Source organism: Mauremys mutica, chromosome 1 (assembly GCF_020497125.1).
Source record: "Mauremys mutica isolate MM-2020 ecotype Southern chromosome 1, ASM2049712v1, whole genome shotgun sequence".
In the NCBI taxonomy this organism is placed as follows: domain Eukaryota; kingdom Metazoa; phylum Chordata; order Testudines; family Geoemydidae; genus Mauremys; species Mauremys mutica.
This window is the reverse complement of record NC_059072.1, coordinates 363566685-363586049: the sequence shown is the minus strand read 5'-3', so window position 1 is coordinate 363586049 and position 19365 is coordinate 363566685. Positions and strand designations below refer to the sequence as shown.

At 44.9% G+C, this 19365-nt stretch overlaps 1 protein-coding gene across 1 annotated transcript; it reads left to right on the top strand.

Annotated features, from left to right (window-relative positions):
• Positions 1–6425: 6425 nt before the first annotated feature.
• Positions 6426–7364, top strand: LOC123361937 (olfactory receptor 52N4-like). The gene has a single exon (XM_045002164.1). The coding sequence runs from the start codon at positions 6426–6428 to the stop codon at positions 7362–7364; it is 939 nt and encodes a 312-aa protein (XP_044858099.1).
• Positions 7365–19365: the final 12001 nt, after the last annotated feature.

The window sequence follows — 19365 nt, the reverse complement described above, 5'->3', positions numbered from 1 at the left end:
GAAAAGAAAAAAAGACGAGGAGTACTTGTGGCACCTTCAAGACTAACACATTTATGTGGGCATAAGCTTTCATTGGCTAAAACCCCCTTCATCGGATGCATGCAGTGGAAAATACAGAAGGAAGATATATATACATAGAGAACATGAAAAAAGGGATGTTGCCATAGAGCCTATAATGACAGTAATCAATTAAGGTGAGCTATTATCAGCAGGAGAAAAAAAAAACTTTTGTAGTGATAATCACGATGGCCCTTTTCCAACAGCTGACAAGAAGGTGTGAGTAACAGTAGGGGAAAATTAGCATGGGGAAATAGTTTTTGCTTTGTGTAATGACCCATCCACTCTCACTCTTTATTCAAGCCTAATTGAATGGTGTCCTGTTTACAATTAATTCCAATTCTGCAGTTTCTCATTGGAGTCTGTTTTTGAAGTTCTTTTGTTGGAATATTGTGACTTTGAGGTCTATAACTGAGTGACCAGGGAGGCTGAAGTGTTCTCCGACTGGTTTTTGAATGTTATAATTCTTGACGTCTGATTTGTGTCCATTTATTCTTTTGCGTAGAGACTGTCCAGTTTGGCCAATGTACATGGCAGAGAGGCATTGCTGGCACATGATGGCATATAACACATTGGTAGATGTGCAGATGAACAAGCCTCTGATGATGTGGCTGATGTGATTCGGTCCTATGGTGATGTCCCTTGAATAGATATGTGGACAGAGTTGGCAATGGGCTTTGTTGCAAGGATAGGTTCCTGTGTTAATGTTTTTGTTGGGTAGTTGCTGGTGAGTATTTGCTTCAGGTTGTGGGGCTGTCTGTAAGCGAGGACTGGCCTGTATCCCAAGGTCTGTGAGAGTGAGGGATTGTCCTTCAGGATAGGTTGTAGATCCTTGATGATGAACTGGAGAGGTTTTAGTTGGGGGCTGTAGGTGACGGCTAGTGGCGTTCTGTTTCTTTCTTTGTTGGGCCTGTCCTGCAGTAGGTGACTTCTGAGTTCTGTGGCTCTGTCAATCTGTTTCTTCACTTCAGCAGGTGGGTAAGAAAAGAAAGCCATTGTCAATTGCTAGGCTGATCATATTGCAATACTCAGTTTGCCCTGACAATCTAGTCCCTGGCACGTGTTTCAGAATCCCTGTCCTTCATATCGAGTCTGATAGTGCATCATAAACTGGGTGTTTCTTACAAACTCTTTCAGCACCCTAACAGAATAGCGCTCTCTGTCGCAGGACCCGAAACCGTGATTTTCACATCTTGGAACTGAAATTTAAACACTAAGGGTGAAATTAAGTCCCTGAAATGGTCCCATTAAGATCAAAGGAAAATCTCCAAACTCAGACAGGATTTCATCCTAAATCCACATGTAGGGAGTTAAATAAATGGCCTGACTTACACCCGCTATGAGCCTCCACTGACATCAGCTGGAGTCATCCAGTGGCCTCTAAAGATGGGTGAGCTCGTTTGGACCAATGAAGAACTGACAGAAGAATTGCTGAACTCTCACACTCACAGGCTTAGAGGTTTAAAACAAATAGGATAACTTTTTTTTTCATGAAGGGAGAGGGGTCTTCTCTCTGTGTGCCCTTGCATTTCTGGTTGGCAAGGAAGAGGAAGAGAAGCACAGGAAGGCAGTAAAAATAAAAACATGTTTCTCACTTAGAGGAATCATAGAATCATAGAATCTCAGAGTTGGAAGGGACCTCAGGACGTCATCTAGTCCAACCCCCCAGCTCAAAGCAGGACCATTTGCTATCCCCTATAATCACTTAAAATCTATCTGTTGTAATTAATAAAAGTTTTTTATCTTTTAATCTAAACCCAGGAAATCAGGTGGTGTTGGAAATCTCACTGGGGGAGGTCCAGGAATGCACAGTATATGTGAACGGGGGAGGCTGGGACATTCAGTACTCAGAGCACAGTGGCACGGAGTCCTGAAACTGGATGAAACAGGGAATGGACATCCTGCCTAATGCACAGACCAAAGAGGTGTAATGAGGTCTCCTGGGTCGCAGGGCATCTCAGACTGTAATGTAACATGGACTGCATTGTAGCAGGTTGTCTCTGACACCTTCCTCCTTCCAGATAGTCCCTCCTCCCATGAGCAACCCCACTACAGCCTCGTTGCAATGTCAGCAGTAGCCTCAGGAACGCGTGTGTTTCTAATGGGCTGCAATACATTAAATATTTGTGTCATTTTGAGGAAGAGTTACTCACGCTGGCTCCTTTTAGTCTCCAAGTCCCTGCTCCCTCCTGCCAGGTCTGTCCATCCTTCCTTCCCTGCACAGGCTGAGCTGCTGCTGGCGTTCCCTTCACCCCCAGAAAGGCAGTTCAGGCTGATCTCCCCTTTTGCCCCAGTGCAGGCAGATACTGAGTTTATCCTAGACTGAGGAGGTATTTCTGTGAGCTTGTTTTGTCCTGGGCAGTACCAGCTTTATAATGGCTCTGCAGCCCATTCTCCTACGACTCGGATCCTGGATTTCTCTTCTTCCCCCACCCCCCACTTGCTCCTGCTCTCAGCTGGGTGGCTGAGGGCTACCTTCTTCTCCACCACTCTACTCTCCGTCACTGGCAAGCAGCCTGTGGGGCGGGGGGAGCGGGCAGAAAGGATCCCTCAGCCACTGCTTTGCCTCTCCTCCAGGCTGCCGGTGACAGACAATCTGCCGCTTCCCTTTGGTCAGGAAGCCCGAAGCCATGGACTGTCAACCAGTCACCCGCAATGGAGTGGAGCAGAGGGGACAGAGTCCCTGCCGGCCGCTCTGCTAGTTCAGTGTGGGGTGGGGGTGGGGTAGGACCAGGCACAAGGTAGGTACTTGTTCTATGTGGGGTGGGTGGGGGTGGTTCCTAATTCCCCACACAAGGGGACTCCCGGAAACAAAGAATGAACTGGGGGAGGTGCTGGACCCAGGCTAAAGGGATTGTTAGGCTGTGCAGGGACACCTGAGAAACCCAGGCTGCCAAGTAAATGTAGCTTGTGCCTTGAGACTCTGCCAGACAGCTTGTATCCTCAAGCATGTTAAGAAAGTGCTAATTCGTAGTCAATCAAACTAGTCTGTTAAGCTTAGTTTGCATGTTTGATTATTTGCTAGGTCATCTGCTTTGAACAGTTTGCTATCCCCTATAATCACTTAAAATCTCTCTGTTGTAATTAATAAACGTGTTTTATCTTTTAATCTAAACCCAGTATGCCTTTAAGTGAAGTGTCTTAGAGAAAAATCTCAGCTTGGATACCACAACTGTGCATTCTCCTCTCCACAACTAGGGGGAGGAGGGGCTAACTGGTTAACAAATTCATACTGGTCAGAGATTGATCCAGGGCAGGACGGTACAACTCTGAGGTCCTAGGCTATGTAGCTGGTGGTTATTTGGCTGTAGCTTCTCTATTTTTGTTTCATGTAGTGGCTGGTCAGAAAACCTGCATATAACTGTAACTGGGTGAGTCCCTGGGAGGCCCAGGCTGGTGAGTCAGAGAGCTCATTGGTAAGCCAGTTACAGGTGGTACCTCAGGGGAAACCCACCACACTTTGCTCCTCATCTCCTTCAATCACCCATCATATTCTGACCCCCTGCCCATACTCTCCTTCCCCTCCCAGGCTGCCCTGATTACAACAGCACTCTGGTCACCAGTGTCTTCTCCATGCTCCCCAGTCATCCCTGGCTCCCACAGCCTCTGACCTGCCCCACGATCCCCACAACTCTTCCTCTGCAGGGGGTGAGGTGCCTCCCATCACACCTACTCCCTCGGCTGGGGGGTAATCAGTGACTGTGACTCAGCAGTGAGAAATCTCATGAGTGGTAAATGCCAAGGCTGGCACCTGCGCGGATTCCCTTGTTACACACATGAACACCATGTGGTGCTTCATAGACTGCTATACAGGAACAACTCACAAGCTGAGAATATGCACATTATAAAATGAAAGGGAGCAACTCTGCGACACGTGAGAGCCTAGATAAATGCAGTCGCCATGTGCAGGAACCACTGGTAGGTGACTGAAGCAATGGACCACTGGGACCGAGATGTTAAACCCAGGATGCTCTGGGACCATCTGTTTGTCATTAATGGTGATGGGTTGTACATTCTGTCCTCAGTACAGACATTTTATGGGCTCAAGTCATTATTTCTTTCACCTAAAACATTCATCCATGCAGAACCTTCAGAAAGCTCCTGCATGAGCTTTCAGGCAAAATGCCTCCAACTAACTCCTGGGTACATGTTCGCAGATTCCAAGGCCAGAAGGGACCATTGTGATCATCTCATCTGTATAACACAGGCCTGAGATTTTCCCCAAAATTATTCCTAGAGCAGAGCTTTTAGGAAAACATCCAACCTTGATTTCAAAATTCTCACTAATGAATAACCACCATAACCCTTGGTAAATTGTTCCAATGGTTAAGTACTCTTTTTCCTTAAAAAATGTATGCTTTATTTCCAGTCAGAATTTCTTTAACATCAACTTCCAGTCATTGGATCATGTTACACTTCTGTATGCTAGGATGAAAAGCAGGCTATTAAACATTGGCTCCACGTATAGGTACTTAGAGTCACCCCTTATCCATTATTTAAAAACTAAATAGATTGTGATCTTTGAGCCTATTGGGATAAGGCAGGTTTTATAATATTTTACTAGTTCTTGTGATTTTTCTCTGAACTCTTCAGAGTGTCCACACCCAACTTTAATCATGGACACCAGAACTGGACATAGGATTCCAGCGGCAGCCACACGAGTGCCCCCCATCTTGTTCAGAGACATTGCACATCCCATGAGAGTCTCGCATCGTGTAAGCACTGCAACCATTCTTTGTTCCTAGATGTAGATAGCTACATAGTGACGTTAGAACACATATTGTTTCCTTTGACCCAGTTTACCAACCAATCCAGATTGCTCTGAATCACTGACCTGTCCTCGTCATTATTTATCATCCCAAATTTTTTGTCAGCTGCAACTTCATCAATATTCAGATATAAGAAGGGCTAGCAGCTGAAGATGCTGACGTGTGTCCCTACTTACACTTGTCAGATAAAACCTGTAACTTATGTCTCATGCAAAGCTCAGTGACTGCAAGAAAGTGTCTCACCAAAAGAAACAAGGGAAGTAAGAGAGCTGCAGGCCTGTAGCCCTAAATACCAAGCTCTTGTGCCCCTAGTGCCCATTCTGTTGAGCACAAAGTCATCACCCAGCATGATTATGTCTGTATCCATAGGGGGGGAACTTGGCTCCTTTCTAACATAGGAATTTCATTGTGGATCAGATATATGGTCCATTTAGTCCAGTGTCCTCTCTTTGAAAGTGGCAGCCCCAGTTCCTGAAGTAGAAGGTGTAAGAAACCCAGCAGTAGGTGGATGGGGGAGGGGAGTGACCTTACCATCATGAGGGCATCACCCTTATGCCTAACAGCTAGAGTCTGGCTTCTGCCCTGAAACACAGGGGTGAATAGCATTTCCAAAATATTTATTTAGCTGTAATTATTATAACTGGATAGTCTCACTATCCATGTAAATGTCCAAGCTTAGTGCATGGTCTCAACTAACTCTCGTGGCAGCAAATTCTTCAGTCTAATTAGGCATTTACCGAAGAAAGCATTCTTTTTTAACTGTTTTTATTTTGCCACATTTCAGTTTAATTGAATATGCTCTTGAACTTGTATTATGAGACAGGGAGAACCCATTCTCCATCTACTCTCTACTAGTCAGTATTTTATAGACTTTTCTCATGTTCTCTCTTATTCATCTCCTTTGAAAGGTAACAATACCAGTGTTTTTAACCTTTCTCGGTAAGAGAGTTTCCCTAGGTCCTTGATCATGCTCTTAGCCCTTCCCTGAACCCCTCTAGTTCTGCAATATCCTATATGAGAACCATGCCAGTTCCATATAGCTGAGTCTAGAGGACAATGAAGCATTGACTAAGTGATTTCTTGGCATTGTATTTTACATATTATTCCATCTCCCACTCCTCCTGGATGTCAATGTTGTGCTTAGTTCCTGTCAATGCTTGCACTGTGCGCAGGATTTCACAGAGCTCTGTACCACGACACCCAGGTCCCTGTTCTGAGTTTCTAAAGTTAAATTAGAACTTTATAAGGTGTTTGAGGACTTCAAGTTTTTCCCTCCAATGGGCAAACACGTTGCAGTTATGGACTTTAAAGCACATCTGCCATCATGCTGCCCATTCACCTGGCTTGGTTAGTTCCCTCTGGAGTCTTCTCTGGACTTGACGATGACGTAAATAATCTGCTGAAATCTGTAAATGTTGCCACCTCACGGCTCACCCCCCTTGCTACATTATTAATAGCCATCAAATATTTACTGCACTATTTGTTATAAAGTGTGTAATCGCCATTGCCGTGCATCTCTCCCTCACAGGCATCTTGAGCATTTCTGACACCGATAGACTCTTCGACTACCTTCGACTACCTTCGACTACCTCGACTACCATGGCATCTTTCAACCTCACCCCCTCTGACCCTTCAACATTAATCCTAATGGGCATCCCTGGCCTGGAAGCTGCCCATGTCTGGATTTCCATCCCTTTCTCTATGTTCTACGATATCGGCCTGTTGGGAAATGTCACTGTTCTCTATGTTGTAGGCAAAGAGCAGACCCTGCACAAGCCGATGTACCTGCTGATCTACATGCTGGCGCTTACAGACATCAGCACGTCTACCTCCGTCGTGCCGAAGGCACTGTGTATATTTTGGTTCAATTTGAAAGACATTACTATGGGTGGCTGCCTCACCCAGATGTTCTTCCTTCATGCAGCTTCTGTTATGCACTCAGCTGTCCTTGTGACAATGGCCTTTGATCGTTATCTTGCCATATGTAACCCTCTGAGATATGACACCATCCTCACCAATGCACGAATAGCTAAGCTTGGGCTTGTAGGTTTGATAAGAGCTGTTCTGTTTATTCTGCCCATGCCCCTGCTCCTGAGCAGGCAGCCATTCTGTGCCAACCGCATTATTCCCCACACGCACTGTGACCACATGGCTGTGGCAAAGATGTCATGTGGGGACATCACAGCCAACAGGATGTATGGCTTGGTAATAGCACTTGTAGTCATTGGGTTTGACCTGATGCTCATTGCCTTGTCCTACGGTCTAATCATCAGGGCCGTCCTCAGAATCTCCTCCAAGAAAGCCCACCAGAAAGCCCTCAACACCTGCACTGCCCACATCTGTGTGATACTGACATCTTATACTCCCTCACTTTTCTCCTTTGTGACACATCGATTTGGTCAGGGCATCACTCCGCACATTCACATCATCTTGGCCAACCTCTATTTCCTCATCCCTCCCCTGCTCAACCCTAACATTTATGGGGTAAAAACCAAAGAGCTTTGTGACAGAGTGGGCAAATACACCTGCAAAATGTGATTGCCTGTGGCCAAGATTTTAACCTTGTGTGACAAGACGGGGAAAGGAGATCTCCTCATTAATCAAGGGTGCTTTGTCCCCGTTTGGCTGAGCTCAGCATTGTGGAAGTTCACAGTCTGAGAAGTTCCTCACACTTAACATCTTATCACTTCATGACCAAGCACTGCTCTCCCCATTGCTGAGTTCCCTCTCTCTGTCCATCACCTGATCACTTTCAGCATCACCCATCAGCCCCGCCCTCCATACACCCTGACACTCTTTCTTGCCATGACTTCCAGACCACCAGAAGATGCTGCAGCTCTCTGATGCAAGGAGGCTTTCCTTGAGATCCTGTGTGAACAGCATTCTTGATCAGTTTGACAAACAGACTATGCTTTCAGATAACCAAAGACAAAGAAAGCAACTATAATGCTGAACTTCTTTAGCATATGTACAGTGATCTGGTGAACAAAATTGTATCTGACTTTTCTAAGTCCAATCCTTCAGGAAAGTTTCAGATGGAAAGTGTGAATACAGGAAAATGGCTGCAGAGATCGAGACATTCTACTAGAGCTTGTTGGTGAGACTTGCGAAACCCTGTGTTTTTTAGAAACGAATTGCTGTGTTAAACTCCGACGTCACACTGGAGTCTAATTACTTCTTGCTTGAGCCATCGATTTTAACATTGCTTCTCAGCTGGATCTTTCAAATTACACATCAACCCTTCCTGGTGTGAAAGATGTCAAAAGTTGGTGCTGAGATGTCATGTTGGATTTTCTGAAAAAGAGATTGCCACCAACCATGCTGGTGATTGAATCACTTGCAGAACTAGGTCCTTCTGCTGTGCTCTGCCCAGCACAACCTTTATTGGCTAATATCTCATTTTTGCCATTCTTTTTCTTGAGACCTTGCACAGTTGGAGCAGAAATGGAGAGTTTTGCCAGTGGATCACTGGCCTCATATTCAGAACAACCATTTGGAGCAATTTTGGGATGAAGGTCTCAAATACACGAATGCTGCTGGTGACAAAGACTTCAGTGAACATGGCTTTTTTGCTCTGTTGTTGCTGTCACTACCTTTTAGCAATGCTGCAGTTGAAAGATTGTTTTCTAAACGCTCCTCCTGCATCTTCTCTCACAAAAGTTTTTATCAAGTTCATCTGGGAAAACATTCTTCATGTTAGGCATATATGCAATGACACAAATTTTTTGTGAACATTTTTCCCCAAAGAAAGAAATGATTGCACTGGTCACTGGTCTTATGTATGACCAGCTGCAGAAGCATTCTACTTCCGACGAAGACAGTGAGGATGAAATGTTGCCTTTTAGAGTATAACAGTAACAAACTAATTCAACTCAAAATATAGACACTGACTGCAGTCATTGAATGCAATTAGAAAGAAATAATATAATTATGATAGTTTTGATTTTTCACTCCATATATTTTGGGCTTCTTTTGGTCTATTTTTAATACTGTCATTTGCTGTTTTTCATTTGAAACAGCTGCCATCCTTCGAAGGATGGAGATTCCACCACCTCCCTAGGTAATCCATTTTATTTGGCCTCTTGAACAAAGTTCATATCAGATGAAAGCTTGTTCAAGGAATTGACTACACAATTTATCAACAACCTGTACGAATCACAGCTTGCTCTCAGATTTTGGTATTGAGGCACATTGAAAGCATCCACAGAATCAGTCTCCCATGCAAAAATGCTGTTGAAATGCTGTGGTTCTGGCTGACGCTGCTCTGCCTCCAGCTCACTTTCAGGTGGTTTGCCAGATTTCTGCTGCATTAATAGCCCAAATTCACTTAGAAACTAACTCCAAAGTAGCCCAATCTATTTCTTAAAATATTTTGTCAGATATCTAGAACAGATTTGATATTTTCAAAAAATGCTTCAGGCCCCAGCAGGAGTTTGTCTACATCAGAAACAAAGCTAAGAGACAACAATCAAATTCAATATTAAAACCCCACTACTGGTACTTCAATCCTTATTGAGGTTTGGGAGGTGTTTCAAACAAAAAAGAGTGAATGATGGATTTTAAAATAGCCAAAAAGTAGCCCAAAACATATGTAGTGTAAAACAAAACAAAACAAAATAAACCCAGTAACATTACAATATTATTTATATATAATTCCATTCAATGATGGTAGTCAATGTCCATATTTTGAGTTGAATTAGTTTGTTATTGTTAGTCTCTAAAAGGCAACATTTCATCCTAATGGTCTTTGTCGGCAGTAGAATGCTTCTGCTGTTGGTCGTACATATCAGCAGTGACCAGTGCAATCATTTGGGTTGAACACATTCTGAAATACATACACCTCAAATCCAGGGTAACACAGTCATGTTCTCAAAAACACACTGTTTCACAACTCTCGCCTACAAACTTTAGTAGAATGTCCTCAATTCCTGCAGCAGCTTTCCTGTATTAGCACCCTCCAACTGACACTTTTGGTTTATTCTCCAGGATTCCTGAATGATTGGAAGTATAAAAAATGGGTACATTTTGTTTACTGGATTACTGCACATATGTTAAAGAAGTTCAGCATTGTAGTATCTTTCTTTGTCTTTGTCTCTCTGAAGCTCTTTTGGCTTCCATTATTCTGAACTGAGCCAGAACCCTGTTCACAAAGGGACTAATGGAAAGCCACCTTGCATCAAAAAGCTGCAGTATCTTCTAGTTGTGTTGAAGTCCTGGAAAGGCCGATGGACAGTGTGTGTGGGAGTGGGGGCTGATGTGTGATGCTGAAAGAGGTCAGGCTATGGTCAGAGAGAGGAAATTCAGGAACAGAGAGAGCAGTGCTTGGTCATGGAGTGATAAGACGTTAGGTATGAGGAACTTCTCAGACTGTGAACCTCCAAAATGCTGAGCTCCACAAAACTGGCACAGAACACCCTTGATTGATGAGGAGATCTCCTTTCCCCCTCTTGTCACACAGATTTAAAGTCAGGGCCCCAGGTGATCACCTTCTGCAAGTGTATTTGCCCAATTTCTCACAAATCTCTTGGTTTTGACCCCATAAATGATAGGGTTGAGCATGGGGGGGACAAAGAAATAGAGGTTGGCCAAGATGATGTGAACGTGGGGAGCGATGCCCTGACCAAATCGGTGGGTTAGGTTCGAGAAGAGGTTTGAAACTGTCGGAGAAAAACTCAGTTCTCGCTTTTTCTTTGGGTGCAGCAAAATCAAATACTTTATTCTTTCTCTAGTAATTACAATAGAGGGAGGGAGTGCCCTAGGACACAGGGTCGCCCCAGTCCCAGACAGGTCTCTCAACTGGTAAACAATTACAGCAAGCCTTTATACCTTTGTTACAGACAATTACTAGCAATAATACAGACAATAATGAGCAACAACTACATTTTGCTTATACATAAGCCATCCTGCTATCTTATTTGTCTCACTCCTAGAAAACGCAAGCCTGCATATTTGGTTATCAGTACAAGGTCGTAATAACTTTTTACACAGTTCTTTTCCTCTCGCCTCACACTATCTTTGCTTCTACAAGTCTCACGTCATTAGGGTCACAGCTGGCCTAACTCTTGCTAACTGACTGACATGCATTAAAATCCCCATCAAATCCTTGTTAATTCTTTCCCTGATTCCACACTCCCCTTTTGTACTTCTATTACAACAGATATTTTCAAATCTCTATTTGCATTAAACCATGGATTTCAGATTCTACAGCAGATATGTCAACCTTAGGGGTTTTCATTGGATGTAATGACAATGCATGATTAGCATGAACATGAAAGGTATTACTATTATTACGTTTTTTACAACAACAACAATAACATAATCCTAAAATAACTAACAATACTACAAACAATAAGATTCCCATAGGAATAATATAATGGGGTTGTTGTACAGTTTTGGTTAGAAAGCACAATACATCATACTTAGTACATAAAGTAGACACTCTATAAGCTGTATGAAAGGCATTCTTTTCAGCTTGATATATATTCTGAAGCATGTGAATTTGCCCTTGCAATTCAGAGATCCTTTGAACCTCTGGTAACAATGAAATCAAATTTTGAAACCGATCAGGCACTACTCTAGTCCAATTAAAAGATACCTGAAATCTAAGAGCTACTTGCAACATCCTATCTGCAGGCCAGTAAATGATATGATTGCCTCCAGCAGTGGTAAGATTAATATGTATATCTTGCAATGTGGTGGCTTTAACGTACACACAGCTATCATTAGCTTGAAAAAGTGGGTGTCCTGTCAGGGTAGTTCCTTAACCTCCACCCTCCCAGCAAATATTGTCATAAACAGTGACAACCTCCCCTGGCGTCAGTTTCCGTACACACTGAAGCTGTGGTGGTTCTAACGGCCAAAATGTCCAATGATTTCCTAACCCCATCCAAATATCTGCTGTAATCCCAGGAGCACTAACTAAAAATCGATTAGGAGAATCAGGCGGTCTCACTTCCCAGATATCTCGGTGAATCACCCAATCCCATATGCATCCTCCCCATGGACCCAGTAGGATTCGGTATGTGGGAGCCCACACCCCCTTAACCGGTCCATATGCTTGGAAGGAGCACTGTGAACGTCCACACTTCCATCCAGAAAGTCTCCAAGTATGTCTCCATGGCCACAGATTAGATGGTACTCCTGATGTGTCTGTAAGGGCAGTGGGCCAAGCTTGGTGCTCAAGATCATTCCGAATGGCCATCAGCTGGTCATTCAGGAAATCCTGAATTTCCAAACATGCTAGATCCCACTGCAATGCCTTCCCAGCCTCAGTGATATTCAATACCATCTCTCTCAATAACTTCTGGGTCATAGAACTAAGGGTGGAAATGACATGTAACTCACCCACTCCGGTTTGTACTTGGGTTAGCTGTGCCCCAGAAATTAGGCCGGTGGCCTTCTCTAGTTGGCCCAATTTCTCATCATGTTCCTGGTTCTTAAAAATATTCCAAACAGCTGCTGCACTATTGGCCCCATCCCATAAGGATCCGGTCAGGTCCCTCTTCTTTCTAGAGGAAATAACCCAGGCCCTCTGTTGTGCTAATCTAATGGCAGACCCTTGTGAACAATTTGGATATGTAGAGGTGATCTGAAAACTAGATAAAGGCAATGTAAACTTCACCGTCCCTAGTGTAGTGTTAATTACAGTCCATCGATATTCTGCTACATCTCTCCTTAGTGTAGGTCTATACCACATCTGTTGGTTGTATACCTTTATATATTTCCGAGAGGCATTAATATTAATAGCATAAGAGGGAGTGTATTGCAATAAAGTACAGGTTACACTATCAGTCACTGGAATGGTTTCAATACAGGTAAAATTTCCAGTAGCAGAACAAACCCTTTGGGTATTCATTTGATTATTCACTAATTGGGTAACCAAATAACAATAAGGGCCTCTTTTAGGTAACATAGCACAAATTCCAGGAATAACCATCATATCTACTTCACTATGGAACCCATCAATTTCATTCATAACTTTTTTGGGGCTTATTTGCAGTAATATTATGGATTTCTATTTTCACTGATCCATTTGTTTTCCACTCAATTGTTCGCTCATATGAATTCTTTTGAACTTTAAAAATAGTCTTTCTTAGCAATATTCTAATAAATCACTAAGATGGGAAGGTCTTGGCCAATGAATTTCATTAGAATATACAATTTTGTTTGTATCTGGATAAATTACAGAGGTGATGGCCAGGGTTGAGGGGCTAGTGGGGGTAACCTTTGTGGTAGCAAGGCGCTTTCGGTATTCATCATCTGAAAGCCAATTAGGGAGGGCAGTACATCCCCAGGGTACTTGTCCATAAGCACAGAGCCCTGCCCCTGGAAGAAATCCAAGCCACCATTCAACCCCACATTCCCAAGCACGTTCCCCACAGTTCCCTCCTTGCCAATTAACGATACTTCGTTTCTTCCACCAGGGCCAGTTCTTAATGTCTCTTTTAGTCAGGAATCCCTGGACTCTGGAGGTTTCTGCAGAACAAATGTTTCTTCTTTTCATCTCTGAAAACAATTGTGGTTTAGCATGATAAAGGGGAGAGGTCACCAGTACGTCACCCTTTAATGTTGGAATTCCTTTAGAAAAATCCAAAGGCACAGTAGGTCTGTCAGTGGACAAGAGAGAGGTCGCTAGTACTTCACCTTGTCCTCTTTTTCCGCTGTCCAGAAGGTACAGTAGGGCTAGAAGAAGGAGTACGCTGATCATCAGTAGGAGTGTCCTCCCGAGGTTGAGGGGTCTTTTTGCAGTGAGATGCATGGGTCCAGGCAGGTAGTCCTTGACACTTCACAGCAGTGTTGGTGGTTAACAGGACTTGGAAAGGGCCTTTCCAGCGTGGAGCCAAGGCAGTCTTTCGTTGATGGATCTTTATGTAGACCCAGTCTCCTGGTTCCAATGAGTGGCAAGGTTTTTTCGGTAATGCTTCCTTCACCTGTGTATAAAAAGACTTAGCACATTTCATTAGTGCCTGACAATACTTAAGCATTATGTCATCCATCAAATGAATGTCCATCTGAGCTAGGGTTAGTGGGGGTGAAGTTGGTAGTCGCATTGGGCGTCCTGTCAAAATCTCATGAAGGCTGAGTCCAGTCTTTCGATTGGGAATGGCTCTCATACTCATCAGTGCCAAAGGAAGGGCATCTGGCCACTTTAAGTTTGTCTCAGCACAAATCTTGGCCAGTTTATTTTTTAAAATCCCGTTCTGGCGTTCCACTGTCCCAGCAGACTGTGGGTGGTGAGGGCAGTGAAGGTTGTGTTGGATCTGCAAAGCTGCACATAACTCCTTTACAATCTGTCCAGTAAAATGAGTTCCACGATCACTGTTGATACTCACAGGAATGCCAAAACGTGGTACAAAATCTTTAAGCAGAAGTTTCACAACAGTCCTGGCATCTGCTTTCCTGCAAGGAAAAGCTTCAACCCAATTGGTAAATACATCAACTAAAACTAATACATATTCATAACCACAACATTTAGACATTTGAATAAAATCGATCTGAATATTTACAAAAGGTCCCCAAGGGGGAGGGTGGGCTGCCCGCTTAGCTTTAACAGCTTTACCAATGTTGTGCTGTTGACAAATCACAGAGTGTTGACAGTAGGAATGTGCTACAGAAGGGAAACTGGGTGCACACCAATCTCGGTTAACTGCTGCAACCATCCCCCCTTTGCTCACGTGTGCCATTCCTTGGTATATGCGAGCAAGATAGGGCAGTAACATCTTCGGTGCCACCAGGCAACCATCCGGGGCACGCCAAAGATGATCAGTATGTAAAATGCATCCAGCAGCACTCCAAGAGTGTTTCTCGGTTCTTGATGCTGTCTCCTGGATCTTAGCCAGATCCTCAAGGGAGGCTAGTGAAGGCTGCTCTATCAGGACACAAGTATTTTCAGCCTGAGGTACGGAAAGGGCCGCTGCTTTGGCTGCAGAGTCTGCCAAAGCATTTCCACGGGTAACTTCATCATGAGGGGTCTGGTGAGCAGTACATTTAACAATAGCAATAGCTTTAGGCAACAAAAGAGCATCCAAAAGAGCAGATACATAAAAACCATTCTTAATAGGAGAACCAGTGGATGTAAGGAAACCTCTATATTTCCAAAGCAACCCAAAATCATGTACTACTCCAAAAGCATAATGAGAATCTGTATAGATAGTAACTGTTTGATCTTTAGCTAGAATGCAAGCTCGAGTCAAAGCCACAAGTTCAGCTACTTGAGAGGAAAACACTGAAGACAGGAAAGCACTTTCAACAACAGCACAAGCAGTACATACAGCATAACCAGCAACCAATTTACCCTTAGAATCTCGCAAGCACGAGCCATCCACAAAATAAAGGAGATCAGGATTTTGAAAAAGGCACATCCAGTAAGTCATCTCTAGGACGAGAAAGGACAGATGTTACAAACACACAATCATGTGGTTCTCCGTCTTCTGGCCCAGGCAACAAAGAGGCTGGATTAAGAACAGGGCAACGAGCCAAAGTAATATGAGATGAAGATAGCAAAACGAGCTCAGTCGTCCAGTCCTCCACCGACACCCCAATAGAGATTTCAAAAGGTCTCTTACCTCTATTGTGGCGCCATGAGGTTCAAAGGGGAATGATCCGTAGTAGCCGTCTGTGGGTCCGTGGGTGTTGCCATCCCGGACAAGCCCCCAAATTGTCGGAGAAAAACTCAGTTCTTGCTTTTTCTTTGGGTGCAGCAAAATCAAATACTTTATTCTTTCTCTAGTAATTACAATAGAGGGAGGGAGTGCCCTAGGACACAGGGTCGCCCCAGTCCCGGACAGGTCTCTCAACTGGTAAACAATTACAGCAAGCCTTTATACCTTTGTTACAGACAATTACTAGCAATAATACAGACAATAATGAGCAACAACTACATTTTGCTTATACATAAGCCATCCTGCTATCTTATTTGTCTCACTCCTAGAAAACGCAAGCCTGCATATTTGGTTATCAGTACAAGGTCGTAATAACTTTTTACACAGTTCTTTTCCTCTCGCCTCACACTATCTTTGCTTCTACAAGTCTCACGTCATTAGGGTCACAGCTGGCCTAACTCTTGCTAACTGACTGACATGCATTAAAATCCCCATCAAATACTTGTTAATTCTTTCCCTGCTTCCACAAAATATAAGACATCAACATCACACAGATGTGGGCTGAGCAGGTGTTGAGGGCTTTCAGGTGGGATTTTTTGGAGGAGATTCTGAGGATGGCCCAGATGATCAGACCGTAGGACAGAGCAATGAGCGTCAGGTCTAACCCAATGACCGCAAATGCTACCACAGAGCCGTACATCCTGTTAAATGTGATGTCCCCACACGACATCTTCGCCACAGCCATGTGCTCACAGTGCATGTGGGGGATAATGCGGTTGGCACAGAACGGCTGCCTGCTCAGGAGCAGGGGCAGGGGTAGAACAAAGAGAACAGCTCTTATCATACCCACTAGCCCTAGCTTAGCTATGCGTGCATTGGCGAGGATGGTGGAGTATCTCAGAGGGCTACATATGGCAACGTAGCGATCGAAGGCCATTGTCACAAGGACTGCTGTGTGCATCACAGAAAGTGCATGAAGGAAGAACATCTGGGTGAGGCAGCCACCCACAGTAATGCCATTCAAATTGAACCAACATATAAACAGTGCCTTTGGCATGACGGAGGTAGACATGCCAACGTCTGTGAGTGCCAGCATGCAGAGCAGCAGGTACATCGGCTTGTGCAGGGTCTGCTCTTTGTATACAACAGAGAACTGTGAAATTTCCCAACAGACTGATAATGTAGAACATAGAGAGAGGGATGGAAATCCAGAAATGAGCAGCTTCCTTGCCAGGGATGCCCATTAGGATGAATGTTGAAGAGTCAGAGGGGGTGAGTTTGACAGCTGCCAGGAGGTGGTCGAAGCCTTGATCGGGCTCAGAAATGCTCAAGGTGCCTGTGAAGGGAGAGAAGCAAACTTCTTGGATCTTAACACAAGAAAGAATTACTCCTTCTCCCCCCACCCTTTCCCCCCCAATCCCTGGTGAGTCCAGATCCAATTCCCTTGGATCTAAAAACAAGGTAAAATCAGTCAGGTTTTTTTAAAAAGAAGGCTTTTAATTAAAGGAAAGAAAGGTAAAAGAAAAAAAAATCCCTCTGGGAGATAGCATACAAGCTGATCTCACAGACAACAGATTCAAAACACAGAGGATGTTCCCCTGGGCAAACTTAGTACACAAAAGAATTCCCCTAATGCCAAGCCAAGTTACAAAAAGAAAAATAAACATAAACCTATTTATTTCCTTCCTTAATCCTCGATACTCTGATAAGAGGCTGGTTCCTTGATCTTTTCCACTCCGGCCAAAACTGAAACTGACTCTAAATAAAGGAAACTTCCCTCCTTCCTTTTGAAACATCTGGTTATGACAAGGGGGTTACACACTTTATATCAATTAGTATAGTAAATATTTTATAGTTATCACGCATCTAGAACAGGGGTGAGCAGTGAGGTAACAACATTTGCAAATGGCACCAGATTATTTAGGTTATAGTCAAGTCCAGAAAAGTCCTGAGAGGGAGCTAAGCAAGCCAGGTCAATGGACAGCACAATGGCAGATGAAATTCGATGCTCTGTAGACAAACTATTAGAACAGTTTGAGCTGCCAGATATATATCCACTTTAGACCTCACAAAGGGATACTGGCAAATACCTTTGATGTCAGAACCCTGGGAGAAGAAAGCCTTTTCCACGCCCTTCAGCTTGCATTAATTCAGGATCAAGTCATTTGGCCTCCACAGGGCGGCAGTGACTTTTTGGATGGTCGGGATGCAGCAGCACGCTGCTACAATAAATTGAAAATGGTTTTTGGTCCTGTATCTTGTGGCAGCATCCCACACATTGTGCAGATAGCAGTACATTACACACAGAAAAGAAAACCACCATGAACTTCTAGACTGAATTTTGTCTGGAAGACTCAGTTTGCCCTGGCATTCTGAGCCCCTGGAATCCGCAAATCATTTCTTCACTCCCAGGGGAGGCTCTCAGGCAGAGGTTCACCACAGTCTATTTTCTGCTTTTCCCGCTGCTCATGGAGCTGAGGGAATTGTCTGGGAGTGCAGCCAACCAGACAGTCTGGAGGGACTGTACGGGGGAATCATAAAGGTCTCTGCCCAGCACGCCGAGTGTCAGACATGTGAGATTCATACACTGATTCTCAGGGCTCTTCCTTCCTGTCGCAGTAAGGAGATTTCCTCTCTCTGATGAGCGGGATTTCAGTGAGTTGCTGTTTCTGCATTAAAGTTAGTGCTAAGGGCTTAGGAAGAGTTACAGTGATGCTGAAATTGCTCTGAATCAGTGACCTGTCCTCGTCATTATTTATCATCCCACATTTTTTATGTCAGCTGCAACTTCATCAATATTCAGGTATGAGAAGGGCTAGCAGCTGAAGTTGCTGACATGTGTCCCTACTTACACATGTCAGTTAATACCTGTAACCAGGGCCGGCTCCAGGCACCAGCTGAGCAAGCTGGTGCTTGGGGCGGCAGATTCTACGGGGCGGCATTCGGCCCAATCCTAGGGCGGCACTGACGCTTTTTTGTTGTTGTTGTTTCTGAGCTGCTCTGGCTGCCCTGTAGGGGGCGGAGGAGGGGAGCCCCCTGCAGCACATTTGGCAGGGCAGCCCGTGTCCTTCCCTCCCCGCCGACCGGAGCAGCTCGGAGCCCTCCCGGCAGGCTGCGCGGAGGTGGTGAGCACCCCCCTGAAGCCCTGGCTGCCCCCCGTCTCTCTCGCTCCCTCCCCTTCCCCCCATTAGACCGGGCGCGCACTCTGCAGCACAGGGAGTCCCCTGGCTCCGGCCGCCCTGTGGGTTTTTTTGTTTTGTTCTCCCCTGCTTTGCCGGCCGCGCCGTTCCCCCACCTCCGCTTTGCCGCTCCAGCCGCGCCGCAGGTTGATTTTTTTCACCTGCTTTGCCACTTCAGCCGTGCGGGTTTTTTTGTTTTCCCCCACCCTGCTTCACCGCTCCGGCTGTGCGGCAGGTTTATTTTTTCTTCCCTGCTTTGCCATTCCAGCTGCGCCCTTTTTTTGTTCCCCCAACCCTGCTTCGCCGCTCTGGCTGTGCCGTGTTTTCTTTATTTTCTTCACCAGCTTTGCCGCTCCAGCGCCCTGTTCCCCTCCCGCCTTTACCGATCTAGCCCCACCGTGGTTTTATGTTGTTGTTTTCTTTCCCCCCCCGCTTTGCTGCTCTGGCTGTGCTCCAGTTTCCCCTCCTCCCCCTCTGCCATTCCAGCCACGCTGTTTTTATGTCCCTCCCGCACCCTGCTTTGCCGCTCTGGCCCCGCTGTGGTTTTGGTTTTGGTTTTTCCCCTGCTTTGCCGCTCCGGTTGCCCCTGCACCCCCCCCCCCTTTTTTTTTTTTGCTTGGGGCGGCAAAAAAGCCAGAGCCGGCCCTGCTTGTAACTTATATCTCATGCAAAGCTCAGTGCCTGCAAGAAGGTGTCTCACCAAAAGAAACAAGGGAAGTAAGAGAGGTGCAGGCCTGTAGCCCTAAATACCAAGCTCTT